At 35.8% G+C, this 22,378-nt stretch overlaps 1 protein-coding gene across 1 annotated transcript; it reads left to right on the forward strand.

The window, feature by feature from the left end:
- Window positions 1-36: 36 nt before the first annotated feature.
- AASDHPPT (aminoadipate-semialdehyde dehydrogenase-phosphopantetheinyl transferase) lies at window positions 37-21,220 on the forward strand. Its single transcript, XM_003828354.5, has 6 exons — window positions 37-431; window positions 2,008-2,233; window positions 13,082-13,203; window positions 13,835-13,996; window positions 17,100-17,171; window positions 19,264-21,220. The coding sequence occupies exons 1-6, from the start codon at window positions 249-251 to the stop codon at window positions 19,426-19,428; spliced, it is 930 nt and encodes a 309-aa protein (XP_003828402.1). The 5' UTR covers window positions 37-248; the 3' UTR covers window positions 19,429-21,220.
- The last annotated feature ends 1,158 nt before the right edge of the window (window positions 21,221-22,378 follow it).

Below are 22,378 nucleotides of genomic sequence, written 5' to 3' on the forward strand. Positions count from 1 at the left end.
CTCCGAAGCCTCGCCTACTTGACGTCATACAATGCCGCAAAGCGCAGGGCTGATCTCCGTCTCCGCCCCCAGCTGCTTTCTCCGAGAGGAGGTGGCTGAGTTGGGGGCGGGCTGGGAGGGCTGTCGGTGGGCCAGTCTGCGTAGCGACGTCCCGTCCCCTGCGCACGGACGCCGGGAAGAAGGGGGTGGGGCCACGTTTGCGTCCGCGCCATCAGGCCCGAGATAGCGGCGAGGTCCGCTTTCAGTGTATGGTTTTCCCTGCCAAACGGTTCTGCTTGGTGCCATCCATGGAGGGCGTGCGCTGGGCCTTTTCCTGCGGCACTTGGCTGCCGAGCCGAGCCGAATGGCTGCTGGCAGTGCGATCGATTCAGCCCGAGGAGAAGGAGCGCATTGGCCAGTTCGTCTTTGCCCGGGACGCTAAGGCAGCCATGGTACTACAGGTCTTTTTTGGTATTTAGAGCCTGGGAAGCAGATCTTGGGGGAGGCAGGCCGGGCTGTGGAGACCCGACACTCCCGCGCTGGCGGCGACCCTCTCGCTGTGGAGCCTGTGGCCGGCCCGGGCGACAGCAGCCGGCGCTGCGGAGTTGCTGGCGACGCACGGCCTGGTTTCCACGGCCTTTGTAACCGCCTTGGAGGCCGCGATGGCTGTAAACATTATCTCTTTCCCCTTGTTATTTCAAATGGAGACCCTCCTAAACCATGAAATAAGTGTAGGGAAGGCCGACAAAATTGGGTTTTTCTGTAATGAATGTTTTTATGTCTTTAAATGTTATTTTTTTTTGTTTGCGTGCGTTCATAGCCCATGCTTATTCTGCCTGTTAAATATCCCATCATTCTCCAAGGACTCCCTGCACGTGGTAGGCCCTAGAAATTATTGACAGTATGATTTAGTTTGTAGCCCTGCGCTCCCCGGGATTGAAGCCAATGAAATTGAAGCCAGAGAGGATACCTTCCTCACTAGATGCCATGGGAAACAGTATTTTACGTAGATTTATTTATTTTAGCTATGTATTTTGAGGCAACAAATGGAAAACTGGATTTCAAAACAAGTAATCTGTACAATATGGTGCAATTTGAAACAACCGTGAATTACCATCATTTAAAAGACAGTCCTTTCTTAAAAATGTCCCATATTGAAACACCTTTCTGTTTGAAATGTAGACTAGTTGATAATTTTTAAGGCACATTGGTGAAAATTTTTTACACTTACTTATAATTTGTAAGGAATTGTGAAATAAGCTACTTTTAAAAGCCTGCAGTTTTTAAAAGTCAGTGTTAGGATTGAAGAAGAAAAAAACCTGAAAGATATTTTTAAAAATCTATACTTTGTCATCTTATATTCTTGTTTTTATGTGTGTGTGTGTTTAGTAATTATTTAAAAAATAATAATTGGAGGTGGGAGAGAGCAGAACAAGATAGGTCATGCCTTGCTAATTGTTGAAGCTGGGTGATCAATATATGGGATCTAGAAATACATATGCACAGATGTAGGTACAAGTAGGGTTGCTCACTGCAGAGTTGTTTTTGACAGCAAGTCTAGAGCCAGCCTAAAATGTCCAATAAAGGGGAAATAATATTATGAAATATGCTACAGTTAAAACTGCATGGACCAGACGTGTGTGTACAGACATAAAATAATTCCCAATACTTATAAATTTAAAGATTATATGTGGTAGAATACTACATAAGTATAATCTCATGTTTGTGTTTATATGTAGAGTTAGCAAAAACATGTAAATGCACATATATTTAAATACAGAAAAGACTGACAGGGTGCCAGCTGTTAACTTTGGTCACTAGCAAAGGAGAGGGAATTGCTAAGGCGGGCTTTAACTTTTTATCTACTTAAGCATTGCTTAAGTCTTAATTAACGTGTGTTTAATACTTAAGTATTTTGAAGTTTTAAAAATGAAAATTTTAGAAACCAAAAAAAAGTACTATTGCACACAGTGTGCTTGTATCTTTAGTAGACATCAATACATACCAAATGTTTTATGTACTTAACAGGCTGGTCGTCTGATGATAAGGAAATTAGTTGCAGAGAAATTGAATATCCCTTGGAATCATATTCGTTTGCAAAGAACTGCGAAAGGAAAACCAGTTCTTGCAAAGGACTCATCGAATCCTTACCCGAATTTCAACTTTAACATCTCTCATCAAGGAGACTATGCAGTGCTTGCTGCTGAACCTGAGCTGCAAGTTGGAATTGATATAATGAAGACTAGTTTTCCAGGTAACGTTGCATTTTTCTAGTATGGCAGTTAAGTGTCTTGATGCCTCAGTTCTGTGGCTATTGAGTAATCTCAGGCCAGGAGATGTATTAGAGATATTTCAGTTTAGGGAAAATGTGCTCAGTACACAAAGGTAATGGAGAGCATAAATCTGAAAAGGGTATATTTCCATGAATATTTACAGACTTACACATAAATAATAGATTATCCGTTACTGGGGATCCATAACTTTGCCTAGAGGTAAAGTGAAATATTAAGTGAAATTCTTTTTGAATTATACTTCAACTTATTTCACTTAAACATTAACCACAATTTTTCAGTTAATTGTTTGTTTTTAAAAAAAGAATCTCAATAGTAAAGTACATTGTAGTCCTTATGTAGAGATAACATATACAGTTGACACATGAACAACACAAGTTTGAACTGCATGGGTCTACTCGTGAATTTTTTTCAGTAGTTGGCCCTCTGTCCCCATAGATTCTGCATCCACAATCAAACATGTATCAAGATTCAGTATTTGCAGGATATGAAACCTGAGGATATGGAGGGCTGACTTCATATATGCAGGTTCCATAGGGCCGCATGCGCAGATTTTGGTATCTGAGGAGGGTCCTGGAACCAGTCCCCAGTGGATACCAACGGGCGACTCTTTGTTCTGTATCTAAATACATCTCTTTTTAGCCCATTTATGTAAGTAAAAATGAGGAGCAAGCATTATTAAAATATTTAAGTTGCTTATATATTGCCTTAGAAATTTGTTAGTGGTGGCTTTAAGGACCACTAACATTTGTGGTGAAGTTGAATGTACCCAGGCAATTTAATACATACTAAATACAGGTTCTCTTAACTGCTGTATATTTGTCATCATCACTAACATTTAATGAACACTTAACCATGTGTCATGGCATTTTACATAGTGCTTTAGACATATTCTGTGATTTAATTCTCTCAACTACCCTATGATGCATATACTGCTATTTTTACAGAAGATAAGTAACAGGCTAAGAAGAAAGCTATTAATAAAAGAACCCACATCTTCCTAATTTCATAGTAAAACTGTCTAATCTCCATACTGCCTGCACCATATGTGGTTTGAATATGTGGCTGTCTCAGTCTGTAAGGCTTGTATTAATTTTATCTCTCACTCCCATTTCTGCGTAGAGAACTCCTATTTACTTGTTAGATTTCACCTTAACCTTACTTTAGGGAAGCTTTGTGAGCCTTCAATCTAAGCTAGGTTCTTTTGTTGTAGGCTCTCATAAAATATGTTTTCCTTATTCCAGTAATGTATCTCAGTTGATTATTCATCAGGATGATTATCTTTTCCTGATATTTAAAAGCTGTGTGAGAGCAAGAACCATGTTAGCTACATCAGAGTTTGATCACTATCACATCTCTTAGTACCTTGCCTAGCATGTAATAGTAAAATATTTGTCAAATGAATGAATAAACACTGTGCTGTTAGAGTATAGGCTTCAGTGTGGTTGTGAATCTCTTCTCCCTTTTGCTTTTATTGTCCTTACCTTGCATTTTCCTACTAGCTACTCTTTCTCTTACCTGCTAATAAACCTTTCCAGTACAACTCTATTCTCAGGTTTGTTCAGAACAAGGCCCTACTAGTGATTTTGGAAACCTTATAACAGATTGTTGATCTGATTCCCTGGATAAGGTTCAAGGAATTTTGTTTACCTCCTGAAATTGTATGCTACATTTTGTATGATATGCACATGTGCATTTTTCTTGGGAAAGGATCTGGTATTCAACAGGGACATAGGTGGCTTACTCTAAAAAAATTGCTGCTATAGAGGATTCTTAGCATGGGAATTAGCCCATATATTCTTGTAGCTTTCTGCTGTCATTACAGGAACTTTTTCTAAAATCAGAAATGGAAAGGCCATTGTTTTTTAGAATGCAGTCAGCACAACTACCTGGTAATAATTGGCCCAGTGGGTTGGTATCTGCTTGGAAATGATACTTCTGAGAAACAGATTTTGTTACCAGTTAACTTGATGGGCAGTGTTGGCTATGGTCAATGCTTGATAAACAAGTAATTAATAACTGAAGCTTTTAATAAATGATGGTGTTCTCACTCATAGATGGGAATTGAACAATGAGAACACATGGACACAGGAAGGGGAACATCACACTCTGGGGACTGTTGTGGGTGGGGGAAGCGGGGAGGGATAGCATTAGGAGATATACCTAATGCTAAATGACGAGTTAATGGGTGCAGCACACCAGCATGGCACATGTATACATATGTAACTAACCTGCACATTGTGCACATGTACCCTAGAACTTAAAGTATAATAATAATAATAAAGAAAAATAAATGATAGAAAGACAATTGAGCAAAAATTTAAGATTTAGTTTTCCTGTTAATTGTGTTATTAGACCTCCCCCCACCAGTTTTTTTTTAGTTGATCTTACTTGACTAATCACAATGTCTAGGCCTTTTCCTTTTCTTTATTTTGTTGTGAAAAAGCTGTTGCTATGTCCAGTAACACAGAAAGGAAGAGAGATTTTCCAATTGTCACTAGTGTTGTTACCATGCTACTGATTCCTGAAGCATCAATGGACACAGCATGATTTCTTAATGAAGATGGGAAGTAGACACTGATTTGCTTCATTGGAGATTCTTTGAATTGCTCTACTTATTGTAGTAAGTAAGGAGATTGAGCAAGGGATTTTTCCTAAGAGTCTTGCTAAATGATGCTAGGCAAAACTTAGGATAGCAGCAAGGAAAGTACTGTGTTTTGTACTAGGCATCGTTACTAGATTGCCAACTCTAAAGACAGAGTCTTTTGGGGGTTATCATTAGTGCATTGAAAGAGTCAATTCCATTACTCTATCTTGTTCTATACGGAAGAATCCACTAGGAACTCAGAGAGTCTTTTTCTTTCTTGGTGCATTAACCATTTCTACTGAGGGCAGCTCATTTCCCTCCCTCTACCTGTTCTCCCAACTGTTGCTGTGGGCGCGCAGGAGAGAACATACCTAGTATATAGCCTACCATATGCCAGGACAGTACATTCTTACTCTTAGGAAGAATGGTGTTTTCCTAGTCTTCATCTTAATTTATTACCCTCGTTTGGAAAATTTTGGTTGGTTTTCCCTCTGTTTTCTAATTTTTTCTACCATTAAAAGTGTTTGAAGTGATAAGCATAAAGGGTAACTTTTGAATTGTTTAGTTTTGTGACCATATTTACAAAGTAAGGCAAAATAAAATAGACAAAATACATAAAAATTATGATTGAAATTTGGGAAAGGACCAGAATTTTCCCCCTATGGTTTTACATGTTCGTCTTTACATTTTTAAAATAAACTTTGCTGGATTTTTTTTTTTTAAATGCACTTGGGATTTAAAACCTGTAAGTAGTTTTAGAAAGTCACACATCACTTTGTACTCTGAATTCCTTACTGGAAAACCAAGTCTCCACCCTCAAGGAGTTTTCCTCCTTCCCAGTTACAGGTCGGTCTTTTTCCTTTGTCAGTAGGATTTGATTGTGTAACTAGTATTTATTGAGCAATTCCTACAAGTGTGTGACACTATATTAGATGCCTAATAGGTATTATTTCATCTTCGTAAGACTAGTGCGTTATATAAAAGGTTAAGACATTTGTCCAAGTTGACTTAGCTAAAAAGTAAAACTTCATATATTTAACCACTGCTCTCTACAGTATATGGCCTCTCAGTATGATATTTTATTGATTCCTATTAAAAGAATTTGCAGATGCCAAAATATGAAAAATTCTGTGAAACTGGGTTACGTACATTTAAAGTTGTTATGGAAGAACTAATGACTAGGAATATGAAAAATATAGTAAGGGTCTTGCCTTACCAGTTTCAAAAACTTGTATTAGGCATTGTAAACTAAAAAGAGTATGGTACTAGCGAAAGAATAGACAACTGAAAGAGTTAATCTTAGAGCCCAGGATATATACATATTTCAATTCAGTGGATAAAAGATTATTTATTAAATGGTGCTGGTAGAATTGGTTAGACATGTGGATGTAACACATACTATATACACCAATTTGGAGGAATTAGAAATTTAAAAGTAAAAAAATTTAAAATTTTAGGACAAAATATAGTTGACTATGATGTCGAGTTGCAGTAAATCTTTTTATGAATTCTTTTCAAACGAGACAGAGTTCAGAATTTATCAAAGAAAGAATGGATATTTAAATTTAAAAAAATTATATTCCAAAAATATAACCAAATACAAAAGATAAATAATAGAATAAGGAAAATTCTTATAACAAATTTGGTAAGGTGTCAATATCCATAATATATAAAGAGCTTCTATGAAGTGATTAGAAAATATTAATTAGGCACGTTACAGAAGAACAAATTCAAGCAGTCAGTAAGCTATTACCTTAATGATTAGAGTAATGCAAATTAAAGTAACAGTGAGGTGCCGATCAGATTTGCAGAAAATTTGAAAAAAAACACTTAGAGCTTGTGAAAATGTCGGAAAAGAACAATCATATAGATGGAAACACTAGAAATTGCTACAGGCTTTTTGGAAAATAATGTTAAAATTGAAAATACACATAGTCTTTGATTTAGCGATCTTGTTTATAGTACTGTATCCAAAATATTTATGAATAACAACAAAACCTGAATGCTGCTAATAGAAATTGGTTAAATAAATTAATGGTGGATGCATTCTACAGATAATTATTAGCTGTAATAAAAGAATTAGTTAGGTCTATATGAACCTGAAGGGACTTAGAATATATATATATTTAATATTATAATAGAGACAGGGTTTCTCCATGTTGCCTAGGCTAGTCTTGAACTCCTGGGCTCAAGTGATCTGCCTGCCTCAGCCTCCCAAGTGCTAGGATTACAGGCGTGAGGTGTGAGCCACTGTGCCCGGCCAATATCACATCATAGAAAAATATATATAGCAGAATCTTTTTTTTTTTTGAGACAGAGTCTGCCTCTGTCGCCCAGGCTGGAGTACAGTGGTGCTTGGCTCACTGCAAGCTCTGCCTCCTGGGTTCAAGCAATTCTTTTGCCTCAGCCTCCAGTGTAGCTGGGATTCCAGGCACCCGCCACCTGGTATTTTTAGTAGAGACGGAGTTTCACCACGTTGGCCAGGCTGGTCTCGAACTCCTGACCTCAGGCGAGCTGCCCGCCTTGGCCTCCCAAAGTGCTGGGATTACAGGCGTGAGCCATCACACCTGGCCGGGTTTCCATATTTAAACAATATTCCCAGCTGATTGTTAGACATATTAATGTTTGGGAAATTCTGTATTGGATGTAATTTACAGAACTAACAAAAAGAAAAATTGTAGCCCATTTACCATTTTTTATGAGTGATATTATCAGAAAGTCATTGCCTCACACTATAACAAAATTAAAGTTTTATTAACACTTTTGGTTTGTTTGGTTTTTTTTGAGACAGTCTTGCTCTGTTGCCCAGGCTGGAGTGCAGTGGCGTGATCTTGGCTTACTGCAAGCTCCGCCTCCTGGGTTCACACCATTCTCCTGCCTCAGCCTCCAGAGTAGCTGGGACTACAGGCACCTGCCACGACGCCCGGCTAATTTTTTGTATTTTTAGTAGAGATGGGGTTCCACTGTGTTAGCCAGGGTGGTCTTGATCTCCTGACCTCGTGATCTACCCGCCTCGGCCTCCCAAAGTGCTGGGATTACAGGCGTGAGCCACTGCGCCTGGCCAGTTTTATTAACACTTACTAGAACACAATGTAATTGTATATTTGAGCAAACTTCTGAAAGATGGCTTTTGAAGCTTAAAATAATAAACCACTAAGTCAACAGATATGATTTCATATTAAATCATCTTTCACAAACCAGAGAATATATTGGTGGCAAATTTGACAGACAAAGGTTAATGTTGTTAAGATATGAAATGCCCCTCTAAATATCAATGGGAAAACCACTTAAGCCTTACTTGATGAATATAGGAAGGACTTTATAAAAACAGTTGACAAAAGAAGATACACATTTAACCATGACTTTGACAACAACCTCAGAGCTAATATTTATTAAGTACTTGATAGTTCCAGGCATTTTACATGTTTATTCTTAATCTGCCCAATTCTTTGTCCCAGTTTTACAGTTTGAGAAACAGCCATAGAGATGTTAAGTAAATGTTAAATAAATAACCCACAGGTTGAGTATCCCTATTGGGAAATCCACAGTGCTCCACTGAGTTTTTCCTTTGAGTATAATTTTGATGCTCAAAAAGCTTTGAGTTTTATAGCATTTTGGATTTCAGGTTTTCAGATTAGGGATCCTCAATCTCTAGCTAAGAAGTGATGGACCAGCATTTGAACATTTGACTGCAGGGACATAAAATTAAAGCTCCGAAGGGGTACACGAATGTGTGTGCTTATGTATAATTTAAATTGTATCCATGTGTATATTAGTTTCTTCAGGCTGCTTAACAAAGTACCTCAAACATGGTGTCTTAAAGTGACCGAAAGCTCTTCTGTAAGTTCTGGAAGGCTGGAAGTTAAGGTGTCAGCAGGGCCATGGTCTCTCTGAAGGTTCTAAGAAAGAATCCTTCCTTGCTTCTTCCTAGTTTCTGCTCATTCCTAGCAGTCCTTGGCTTGCAGTTGCATCACTCCAATTTTTGCCTTCACCTTCAAATGACCTTTTCTGTCTCCTCTCTGTGTGTCTGTCTCTCCTTGTAAGGAAACCAGGCATTGGATTCAGGGCTCACTTTAATTAGGTATGACCTGATCTTAACTTGATTACATCTATAAAGACTCTATTTCCAAATAAGGTCACATTCTAAGGTTCTGGGTGGACATGAATTTCAGGAGACACCCTTCAACCCAGTAGAGTCCATTCTCTGGTCCCCTGCAAAATTTATATCCATCTAACATACAAAGTAAATTCACCCCATCCCAGCATTAGCAATTCTCAGCCCATTCCAGCATTAACTCTAAATCTCATATAAGTGTTAATATCATCAACCCAAAAAGTGGCAGATCTCATCTCAATCATCTAAATCAGCTATGTGTGAAACTGGAGTATGATCCTTCTTGGGGCAAAATTCCTCTCATCTGTGGACTTGTGAAAGCAGAAAACAAGTCTTCTAAAATTCAATGGTAGGAGAGGCATAGGATAGACATTCCCATTCCAAAAAGAAGTTTGAAGTAAAAAGGGGTCATGGTTCTCAAACATGTTCCAAACCCAGCAGAGTAAATTCATTAGGTTTCAAAGCCTGAAAATAAAAGGCTTCATGCTCTGTCCTCTTGGTCCTCTTCTTCATTCTCTGGAGTTCTTCCTGAAAGGATAACATTCGCAGCCCAGTAGTTCTAGCTCTATCAGCCTGTTTCTTGCCTCTGTATGTTAATACCTATATGTGTTGGTAAACAATGTAAGAGCAACTGAAGTTTAGGACTGCCTAAATGGTGAGTTTCAAACCTAGGTTGACGTTATTTCAATCTAGTGCTTTTTCTGCTGTACTCCACAAATTGAGGGCTTAAATACATCCTTTGATAGTAACATGCAAGAGGCTTTGTGCATGTAGTTTGTGAAACCTATATTGGCAGCTCAGATATTTTTGTGTTATTCTAGGTTTGTGTCTGGATAAGTTCCTGGAAAAATGAGCTGATAAGCATTATGGTGTACATACTAACTCATATCTTAGAAGACTGTCACTTCTCGTAGAAGCAAAATTATATATAATTCTATTATATACAGTTCAGTACTTAGTGAAACTATTACAATTTCTAATATGATTTATTATCTAAGGCTGAATTTTGGTACTCTGAAGCAAGCACGTAGATGGGCATTGCTTAACTCCCTTCCACTTCCCTCAAAAATGACCAGCCCATTTTCCTAAAGGCTGCGGTAGTTATATGTATATATTTGTATATACATATTGGTGACCTTGTTTTGGAGAGGGATTAATGTCGTAGGCCCTGAAGTTCTGGATTTTTTTCCGTAGACCTGAAATAGTTGCTCAAGGCATTGGATCTAAATGATTTTGTTGTATGTTACTACTGTGTTTAAAATAAAACATTAGTTGCTGTGTGGTCTTGATTAGTTAATCATTGCAGAATACAATATCTAACACTGCTCTCCCTAATGATCAAGCTATAAGATGGAAGATCCGGTTTTTCTGAATTTGACTGATGATTCTCTGTGTATGTAATGGTATTATTAGAACTTGCCAACATATGTGCAGTAATTGTGCTGTCTTCAAATAGTTTAAGGGACAAATTCACTGTTCTTCCTACTGATTTTTCTTTATTCCAGTTTCCTAGGTAAACTGCATTTAATACTTAACAGAATATTTGCCCACTGTATATCCACCATAATGCCACAGTGTGGCGCTGCTGTGCTTTGGCCGAATATTTACGAAATCACCTTTTCCTATTGCTGTCAAATTTTTTATTTTGTGGACTAAATAAGATGCTCTAAAGTATATGAAAATGCACTCGTATAGGATATTTTTTGGCTGTACATAATGAGTTACGTGATTGCTTTCTAGTGATTGTGCCAGATTGATTGCCTTTTATGTTAATCAGTTTTTTAATAGCATGCTTATTTAAATTTTTTTCCTTGATTGCCCCATCTTATTTAGTTAAAAATCAGAAGGCTTCTTGGAGGTTATAAAAATAAAATTTGAAGAAAGCAGCAAGCAGAATGACACTATAGATGACAAAATGCGTATCTTTTTAAATGCAGATTTTTTGGACATTAATCTGTTAAAACTACAGTTTCACTCAAAATATATAATGCAGGCTTCCAAACCAAAGATAGTTTATTCCTCCCATTATTGTTACATATGCTGTTTGTGCCAAAATCCATTCAACAAGAAACAGTTTATGATTTTTGTAGATATAGTGTTCCCAATGTTTAAAATTTCCAGATTTACTTTCGTTACTTCAGAAGCTTTCTGTCTTTACTTTCTTGAAAGTGTTCTTTAAGATGTTACTTATCAAGCCAGTATGTACTATTGATGCATTGAACAAAACAGTTTTTATTGAGGGGCTTCTATTAATGTTAGTCTCAGGAAGGTGTTGAGGAGTAAACACCAGACAACAAAGGGATCCATGGCCCCAAAAGGGGTAAGAATTTCTTGCCATTGAACTCTTAAGATCACAATTTAATATTTCAGTGCCTAAAAATGAATGAGGATTCTTATTTTGATCCATAGTACCATGTATCAGCAACAGGATCGGCAGAAATACTTCCTGATGAACTAAGAGGAGACTATTTTGACTCTTGAAGCGGGAGTACTGGGAGAATCATAACTATTTCATGACAGAACCGATTTTTAATATACTCTACCCTTGAGATGATTGTGGGAAAGGTATTTGGTTACTGCAGGAGAAACTGTAAACTCTCTGTGAAAATAAGGACCATGTCTGTTTTGCTCATCATGCGGTTCGTGGTACCTAGCACTTGTATGCTTTTAGTGAGTGATCATAATGGAATTCTAATTGTTGAATTCTCATAGAGAGAATTAGTGATTAAATGCCAGTGAAGTATTAAGAAGGGGACGTTCAACATCTTCAACCATCTTTTTTCTCCACATATTTATTTACATAAGAAATGCCCATAGAGTGTGTGGTATCAGCTATCATAACAATTGTGTTAATCATTTAAGAATGTCAAATTTTGGAGTTGGTTATTTTAGAAGTGGGAATTGGAGTAAGCCCATATTAACAGAATCCACAAAGGGATTACCTTCAAAAGGTTTTCTGGAAAATAATGTAATAATGAACTAAGGATACACGGCAGAAGAATACTTAGGAAATAATTTACCATATAATAGTTAACATTCATGTACACACTTAGTAAATGTTTGTGGTTCACCTACCTTGGAACAGGCTCTCTGATAGGCCCATTAGGCTGTAAGTATAAAAGGCAAGAACAGTGATCAATTTATTTTTAATATTAGTTGAATACGTATTTGTGTAAATATTTATACATATTATGCATATTTATATAAAATGAATGATGGTAGAAAGTTTGTGCTTGGTGGTAAAGACATACAAACACATAATTTTAATGTTTTGGAAAATTCAGTACCAGAGGCCTACCATGAATTTTAACATGTATCTTACCCCTTGGTTCTGGGAATCAGATCCTTTGAGTTGTATCTTTTGTCATTTATTTTTAGAATGTTATGTAATATTTTGTTATCTATGAAATAGTGGCACTAAAGATATATTTCAAGTTTTTAAAAATGAGCTTATTTTGCAACTGCAACCACGAAAGAGTAATGAAAATCTTTTTATTTGAAGAAGTCATATTAGAAAACAAGTTGGAAAACATTTTGAAGAAGGTAAGTATTAATTTTTTAGCCGTGGCAATAATGTAGAATAAAAGAACAGTTTTCAGCTTTCTGCTAATTTTCCAAAAATTGTAATAAAAGAATTATTCCCTTTTTTTCTCTGTTACATAACAAAATAAAACTTTAGAATAATATGGCTCTACTTTAGGAGTATTTTAATTGGGCTTCTGATAAGTATCGTTTTATATAAGAAATTTCCTGTTATTTAAAATTTATAACAGCTTTGGCTGCTAAATTTTATCAAAACTTTTTGGGACATATATTGATACAACCATATGGTTTTCCTGCTTAATTAATAATTTACAGAATATCACCAATTCCTGTTAAACTACTCTTATGTTTCTGGGCTAACCACTGCTTGTCATAGTGTGTTTACTCTTTTAATTTTCAACTTGCTTTGACTGGCCGAGATTTTGTTTAGGATTATTTTAAATGTATTCAAAAGTATGGTTGCCCTTTAGATCTTTGGGGGGTGCTGTCTTGAACAGTTTTAGTAATAGAGCAACTTTTTATTTTTTAATAGAACTGCTATTTAATTTTTTATTTCTTAATTGGCAGGTCGTGGTTCAATTCCAGAATTCTTTCATATTATGAAAAGAAAGTTTACCAACAAAGAATGGGAAACAATCAGAAGCTTTAAGGATGAATGGACTCAGCTGGATATGTTTTATAGGAATTGGGTATAATTCTTTCTAATTTTGAAAGCAAAAGTCTATAATGATTCCATTATCTTCACTTAAAATCAGAGTCCTTGGTTACCCAGTAGTGTCCAAACAGTGCTTGAAGTAAATGGGTGATTGCTTGAGAATTTTATGGTTTTTATGCATACGGTATTACATTATAATGACATTTCATTTTAAGAAAATTTAACCTATATGTAATGCTCAGTTAGAAAGTACTTACTTAAAGCTAAAACAAAACATTACCATTGATAAATAATATTTTCTGTCATAAAGGAACTAATACACATGAGGTCCTATATAACAAACACTGATAATATATACTACATGCCAGAAGACATTACTTCAAGCTCTAAGTTAGTTAATTTAATGTACATAACATCCCTATGAGGAAGGTATTGTTATCATCATCGCAGGTTACATACGAGGGGATACAGGCACGGAGAGCTTAAATGATTTGCCCTAATGGATGGTTTGTTTTCATGCTGTAAGGGTTTTTTTTTTAAAAAAAGGTTATAGCTATAGCCATAACGTAGTATAGCGTTGAAACTCCCTATCTTTTGGACCTGTAGATTCTATGAAAAATTTTTGTCCACCAAATTCTAAGAGAAAATGTCTTTCTGTATCTTAGGCACTTAAGGAAAGCTTCATAAAAGCCATTGGTGTTGGACTAGGATTTGAATTGCAGCGGCTTGAATTTGATCTATCTCCATTAAACTTGGATATAGGCCAAGTTTATAAAGAAACACGTTTATTCCTGGATGGAGAGGAAGAAAAAGAATGGGCATTTGAGGTAAGAAATTTGTTAGAATTGTTAAAACTAAGAATTTCTATTTTTTATGCATGTATGTGTGATTAATTTGGGTAGGCTAGTCACTGAATTTGGACACAACTGAATCCAGTCCTGCTGCTCTGAAAGTGAAATCAGGGCTACTATGAGAGCATGTAACATTTATACTAATACTTGAAAGAAGTTGAAAGATGAGTCATTGTAAGTTCAGAACGGGAAAGGAAAAGAGGCTCTGACAAGGAGCTTTGCATGTATGAACAGCCAAACGCAGCCACTTTGGCTGGGCCATAATGAGGGTATTTAAGAGACATTCCAGATCAGGCTGGTAGATCCTGCAAGGTATTGATCAAGTTAAATATTTTGGTTTCTTACTGTATTTTGTTTCTGTCACTGGCAGTTCCTGGTTGCTAGTGAGAGAAGCCAACACACACTAAGCCAAAAAACCCCCCAAAACAGTATTATAGGTTACTAGAGTGATTCAGTAACTGTCCCCAGTATTAGCTAGAATTAGGGGATGAAATATTTAGAGCTCTTTTTGTCTCCTAGTTTTGCCTTTCTCTACATTTTGGCTTCAGTTTTCTCCCACCCATGTTTCTCATTCTGTACACCAGCTTTCTCAGCCTCTCTGGTCTGCGTGACAGAAAACAAGGCTCTTGCATGTAACATACTGTTGCATGTAACAGTTTATAAACAATTTACAGTTTAAAAACCTAAACAAACTGGTAAACTCACTTTCTGTTCCAAGCCCAAAAATCCTAGAGAAGGGATGCCCTGGCCTAGCTTGGGCTAGTTGTTTATCTCCAGACCAGTCATTATACTGTGATTGGTCCTGCTTGTGTCCAGCAAACGGGCTGTAGAGCAGTTCTCTGACTTACAAGATCATCTGTTGAGATACTGAATACTAGAAAATAAATGAGATGTTAAGTTTGAGATACCAAACATCTAAGTGAAGATGTCAGATAGGTGAATGGAATGGAGGGCTGGGCTAGAGGAAAAAAATTATAATCATAATGGTTATAAGTATAACCATTATGTCAATGGTAGTTGAAACCATGGATTTGAAGTTGAAACTCTGAGATTACCTAAGGAACAGCTATATATTGAATCTATGAAGAGAGAAGTGGAAATTGAAACCACAAGAAGTTAGAAGTAAGGCCTAGAATAGAGCCCTGAGAATATATGTGGTCCCCAGTTTATGATGGTTCAACTTTTTTTGACTTTATGACAGTATGAAAGTGATAATGCATTCAGTAGAATTCATATTTGCAGAACCCACGCAACCATTCCTTTTTTCATTTTCAGTACAATATTCAATAAATTACATGAGCTATTCAGCATTTTATTATAAATGAGGCTTTGTGTTAGATGATTTCGCCCACTGTAGGCTGATATAAGTATTCTGAGCACATTTAAGGTAGGCTATGCTATGCTATGATGTTTGGTAGGTTAGGTGTATTAAGTGCATTTTCCATGTAACCATATTTTCTTAGAGTGAGTTTATTGGGATATAACATCATCGTGAGTCGTGGAGCATCTATACTAATATTCAAAGGTGAATTTATGGAGGGTACTGATAAAGAATGACCAAAATGGTATAAGAGAGTAGTGTTGGTATCCAAGGACAGAAAGCATTTTGAAAAAGAGAGCTGGGTCAATAACTGCTAAGGACTAGATGTGGTGGTTCATGCTTGTTATCCCAACACTTTGGGAGGCCAAGACACTGCCTCTACAAAAAATTTAAAAAATGAAAGGTTCAAAACAGTATATCCATTAGTTAACATTCTTTAGTGTCCAACTATGAATTGTTAGTGTACATACACCTCTCATTATACATTAAGCATGATTCTTATTTATTGAAATATTCAATACATATAAGAACTACATCTTATGTGCTAAATTTCTGAAAAATTATTTTAGATATTTTTAAATTTGTACATTCCAGTTACTTTTTTCTTGTTTGTTTCAAGAGAAAACAGAACAGGGCTACATAGCAGACTTACTTTGCGATAACTTTGACATAGTAAATCTTCTGATACTTAGTCTTATATTTTTCCTCTTTAAACATATCTTAAATTTATCCTTACTGAATTTCACTTTTTGCTGACTTGGGTACCTGAAGGTATGAAGATAGGAAGAAGAAGATAAAAAATGAAAGCTCCCTAAGTACTATTTCTAATTGTAGTTTCTTCTGACGTTTTATGGAAGAATGCTTTAGTAAAGTGGTTTTTCAGTGAAAAGTTTGTTCAGCTTTTAAGTGTTTACAAATTTTTCTGGTAACTGCTTCAATATATATTACATTTTAAAGTCCCCTTCCCCTTTGTCTCATATGTAGAGGAAAATAGAAAATTGCATATTGGTTATGTTTTACCTATAAATTTCCACCATGATTTTTCATACGTGATAGTATGTAGTTAACTAAATGCTTACATACCAATGTTGCAACTTGATTTTTTTTTTTTAACCTTGTACTTTATTATACATACTAACATCACCAGTGAAGGACAGATAGCTGTCAAGTACCTCTAGATAGGGCACATCACCTGTGTAGTATTCTGGTTGAGAATGCATAACCTAATCCACTCATTAAGAAATATCAAACCCCAAATGAGCAATATTTTATTAATAAAAAGCAGATTTGGGGGAATTTGTACTTTAAAACGTTAATGTCATAAAAAACAAAAGAAAGGCTAACAAGACATGACAACTGAATGCAATACTTGTCCCTACTTGCCCATTACTGGGCTCCTGTTCTGGAGGAGGGATATGCCACAAAGGACGTTATTGGATTAATTCACAGAATTTGGAATACAGCTAATAAAGTATTGTTTCAATGTTAAACTTACTGACGTTATTAACTGCTGTGGTTATGTAAGAGAATGTGCCTACTAGGAAATACATGTTGAAGTATTTAAGAGTAAAGGGCAAGCACGTATGTAACTTCTAAAGTGGTTTAGCGGAGGTGGGGAAATATATATATGCACGCGTGTGAGTGTACGTATATGTATATATATATAGAGAGAGAGAATGAGATTTAGAAAATGTAAACAAAGCTACATCTAGGTTTACATATTTTATAATCTATATTTATTTACCTTTTATCTTTCAGGAAAGCAAAATAGATGAGCACCATTTTGTTGCAGTTGCTCTTAGGAAACCCGATGGATCTAGACATCAGGATGTAAGATTTTAGGATTTCTCTTTTTTCTAAATAGCATGAATCAATGTTAAGTTTGCTCTTTATTGATGGAAATAGTCATTTGCCTTATATCAGTTTAGAGAGATTTTTTTAAGATTATAGATATAGTAGTACTCTTTATTAGCAAATATTAAGATCACTAGGGATTTTGTAGAAACATTTTTAAAAAGCAGCCGGGCATGGTGGCTCACACCTGTAATCCCAGCACCTTGGGAGGCCGAGGCAGGCGGATCACCTGAGGTCAGGAGTTCCAGACCAGCCTGACCAACATGGATAAACCCCATCTCTACTAAAAATACAAGATTAGCCAGGTGTGGTGGTGGGCGCCTGTAATCCCAGCTACTCAGGAGGCTGAGACAGGAGAATCGCTTGAACCTGGGAGGTGGAGGTTGCAGTGCACCAAGATCGCACCATTGCACTCCAGCCTGGGAAACAAGCGAAACTCCGTCTCAAAAAAAAGAAATGTTACCCGCTTCTTCACATTCGTATACGCTTAAGTATTACAACAAAAAAAAATATGGTAGTACTATCATACTACTCATATTTCCAATAGACATTCAAGATTATCTTAGTCATCTTAACAGTAGTTTATTTCTTGGTGAATTGGGGTTGTGTTGAATGTAAGAGTACCACGTTGAAGGTTGATGAGTAATGGAATTACCTTGCAAATTGAATCCACTCCTCCTTTTAAAGTAATATCCTGAATTATTCCCAAAGTTACAGTGTCAAACATGTAAGAGACCTTGTGTCATATTGTGGCATAACATCAGTTTCAATTATTCAGCCACAATGTTTTTATACTTTCTTATCCTATTACCTGGTAAGCAAGTGGGGGAAGAACTTAGGGTCAAAGACTCTTAGTTTTCATATAATTGTGATTCTGCAGAAGTATTTATTTAAGGAAAACATATGTTTTAATGAAAACTACATGCATTCTATTATTTTTAGTAAATCAACATGAAAGAATGTAGCATGATCAATATATATGCATCGTTACTTCCACAAAAGTAGCTCAGGCAACACACCAAACCTTTGATAGATTAATCAAAGGATTACGAGTTCTCCATAGATTATCTTCCTTAAAAAGGGATGGCATGTTAAAATTGACACCTGTTATCTGAAGATGTTCTGACCCAGGTTACTGGTCCTTCTGTTTTTAAATCTCAGCTTCACACTCCCTGCAAAAATACCTTTTGTTTTCATAGAGCTTTATAATTGTTGAAACATTTGCATATTCAGTACTTACTTTTCATTTCCCTGGACAGAGCCTGTTTAGGCAACAGTGGCATGTTGGGAAGACTAGAGTACAATTCACAAAATTGGGTTCTAGGCCCACATCTACCATTTAACCTATGTTTTGAGCTTGGACAAATTGTTTGAATTGTTTGCTCTTCCTGAGCCTCAGATTCCCCATCCATAAAATTGAGATAACCGTATCACAACATAGCTATGAGACCAGTCAGATAAGTACTGGACCTTGACTTGTTAAAGCGCTGTACAAAATCCAAGTACTATTTATACTAGATGTGTAGAATATTAAAGAGGGTCTGCACTGGGTTCAATTGTGAACAAGGGCTCTATCTCAGAGAGTAAGATACAGTTTAAATTTAATATTGAATAAATAATTTCCTAAAGAAGTATACATCTCTGTATAGTTATGGCAGTTTTATCAGACCCACCTTTTAGAGTAATATTTCACAAAAGTTCACTTTCTCACTCACCTCTATCAAAATAACCTGACTGCTCGTTAAAATTACAGATTTTGATATCCCTTCTAACTTATATGTAGTAAATCACACTTTTTGGATGTGGGGCCCAGTAAATCTACATGTTAAATACCACAGGTTTTTGGTATATAAAAAAGTTCAAGAATCAGGTTTTCTATTTCATTTTTTTTTTGATTTGTTGTATTGGCAACACTAATATAAGAAATACAAACAGTGTTCTAGGAATCCTATGTTGTCATTTAATACTACTGAAATGTAAGTTGGTCTTACTTATTTTCATGATTATGAAATTGATCATAAGATTAACATGCAATATAACAATAAGGTAATCTGCTTTTGTCTTTTAGGTTCCATCTCAGGATGATTCCAAACCAACCCAGAGGCAATTTACTATTCTCAACTTTAATGATTTAATGTCATCTGCTGTTCCCATGACACCTGAAGATCCTTCATTTTGGGACTGTTTTTGCTTCACAGAAGAAATTCCAATACGAAATGGTACAAAGTCATGATGATTCCCTGAGTAACAAAGGGAAATGAAAACTGTTTGTGATCTTCCGTATTCACTGAAAAATAAATGCTTGTTTAGTATCAATTTTTATTTCACGAAAGTTTTTTTAAAGAACAGAAACTTTTCCAATTAAAAAAAAAAAAAAGCAGACTTCTGGTTCAAGATAGCTCACTGGAATACATGTTTACCTCTTTCTTTCCTAAATTGCATTGAATTGATAGGAAGGATGGCGGAATCTTAAAGTGATATATGCTAACTGTAGAAAAAAATAGAAAATGCACATAAGCAAAAGGAAACATTTAAATGCTATCTTTCAAAGATAACTACTCTTAAAACCTTGAGTATCTTTTCAGACCTTTTTCTTGGCAAATGAATCCATATTGACATATTTGATTTTTTTAAAAACATGGAAATGTACTGTTTTGTAAATTCTTTTTAACTGCACATCTACTGTTCATAAATATACCTCTGTAACATAACTTTTTGTGGTTCTAATGTACTCTGTTGTATAGCTAATACAAGTTAGGATGCTTTTGGCCAGAGGTAACAGTGTCCAAATATAATTGGCCTAAGTAACCTAGGAAATTATTTGACATAACACAGGGTTCAGGGGTGTCATTAAAGACACACTTTTTTTGCCTTGACCTCAGTTGGTTTGTTTTGCCTTAGCTATTCCACCTCTCAATCACAAGAGCTGCTGCTATAACTTCCAGTTTTACATCTTTGTAAAATTGTATCTCAAAGGCAGAAAAGGCCATTTCGTCTCTCATTTGTTTTATCCATGAGGAAGATTTTTAACAAAAGCCTCCAGAAGATTTCCCCTCAGTTTCCATTGATTTAGATCAGGTTACAGAGAAAGGCAATGTCTGACATTTTTGGTCTCTGTTAGAAGTAGACTCTGTTGAAAAGAAAGAAGCTAAGCTAGGTGTGAAGAATGGAATTGGAAGCCCACTGCCTTCCCATAAGAAAGGTTTACCATAATTTACTCACTTTTTTCTGTGTTAGACATTTTGATTATCTGCAGTTTATTACTACAAGCAGTGGCAGAGTGAATGTCCTTGTACATTTTGAGTTACATGCTTAATTATGTCCTTGAGAAAGTTTCTAAAAGTGGAATGATTGGTTTGACTGGTTCATAGGGCTTTAATTATACAATTTACCCTTCTAATTAGTACTATATGTATGTGACTTCCCTCCCCCCGCCAGAATCCTCCTTGGTCAATTGTAGGTATTCTTTTTGATTTAATTTTTGCCAATGTAAGTAAAAAATGGTATGTCACTTTTAAAATTTGTATTTCTTTCATTACAAATAAGGTTGTTATGTCAATGTTGTTATTGGCTTTCCGTATTCCTCTTAACGTGAACCGTCTGTTCATTGTCTTTACCTGTTTTCGTTTTAGCAAGTAGTACTTAATTTAAAGTGTGAACATAATATATAAGATGCCAGGACCATCATATTGATGACAAAAATCTATTATGTGGTTGTAGTGCATGTCTTGGAGTTAAACTCTTAAGTATCAAGAAGTAAAATAATTTCATTGTTTCTGTTACTAACATTAAAAGTGTGCAAATTGTATAAAATTAGGTACTTTGATTAGTAAAAGAAAAAAATTTGAATTTTTTTTTTTTATTTTATTAAGCATGCCCAGTTATGCCAAGCATAGTAAATAAAGGTCAAGTAGCATTTATAATAGAGGAAGTATTGTTATCCCTAGCATGAGTGTAATGGTGATATGAAAAACTTTGTCTTGTCATTATAATAATAAAAAAATGAACATTTATTATGGAATTTCTATGAGCCTGACACTGTGTTGGATTTGTGGTTTTTAGTTTTTAGTTTTTCTATTACTTTTAATCAAAGTTTCATGTGTACACAGCTTTAAAAAATTGGATAGATCTGTAAGATTTTTTTCCTAAGGAAAAAGGCCATTACTCTGACTTCTTCCATTTCCTGTCTCCAGGGCAAGCCCTTTCAACTCTTTTAGATGTTATTTTTTTTGTTATTTATTACCATGTCTCCAAATGACATGCTTATATTGCTTTTACTTGATTTTTAAATTTTAGGCATTGTTTCTTTGATTCTCAAAATAAAGCTTCCCTCTTCTGCTTCCCAGCATTACACATTCCCTTTTTATCCCCTTTTCTCCTCCCAACATAACAATTCAATGTTTACATTGTTGACTGTGATTACACTAAGGATATGTGTACATTATTGAGATTATGTAACAGCTGTATACAGCTGAGTGATGTATTATCCTTACCATATACTAATTTTTTATTTCCTTTAGTTAATTGACTGCATAGATTTCTACTATATGTATGAATATCTTCTCTATACGTTCAAATGTAACAATTATTCCATCAGTTTCTTTCATCTTTTAAAAAATCACTCCTAGAGCAATCTGCTTTGTCCAAGTTGGACTTTGTGCCTTCTATGGCTGGTGTACAGCTATAATCCTGGGACCTCCTTTACCATGATCCTGGGGATTGTCTCTCCTGTGTTGGATTCCCTGTTCCCCATTTGCTATCTCTCACATCTTAGATTTACTCCATTCATGTGAAATAGTTTTTTGAGAACAAAGTGGGCGTAGGAGTTACATTTTTTGAGACTTGTAAGAGGAAGGGACAGTCCTATGCAGAGTGGTATAAGGATCTAGTTGTTTCTTAAACCCATTATCCTATCCCCCTCCACATGAAGCTCTTTGTTAACGCTGTATTCATATCCACTTTTTCCAAGTATTTGATGCTGCATTTTGCTGAGTTTTGTGCTGGGCTGGCACATGCTGCTTCATACTCATGTCTGCTGGGTCCAGTTATAACAAACTGACCAATGTATGGCTTTATTGGTCTCTGTTAATGTGTTTCCTGCATAGGAACTCTCATAAATTTATTTTTAAAATGAATCTGCATATTTGTGTCTCTTCCATTTCAGACTCAGAAATTGAAAAGAT

This window comes from Pan paniscus, chromosome 9 (assembly GCF_029289425.2).
Source record: "Pan paniscus chromosome 9, NHGRI_mPanPan1-v2.0_pri, whole genome shotgun sequence".
NCBI lineage: Eukaryota > Metazoa > Chordata > Mammalia > Primates > Hominidae > Pan > Pan paniscus.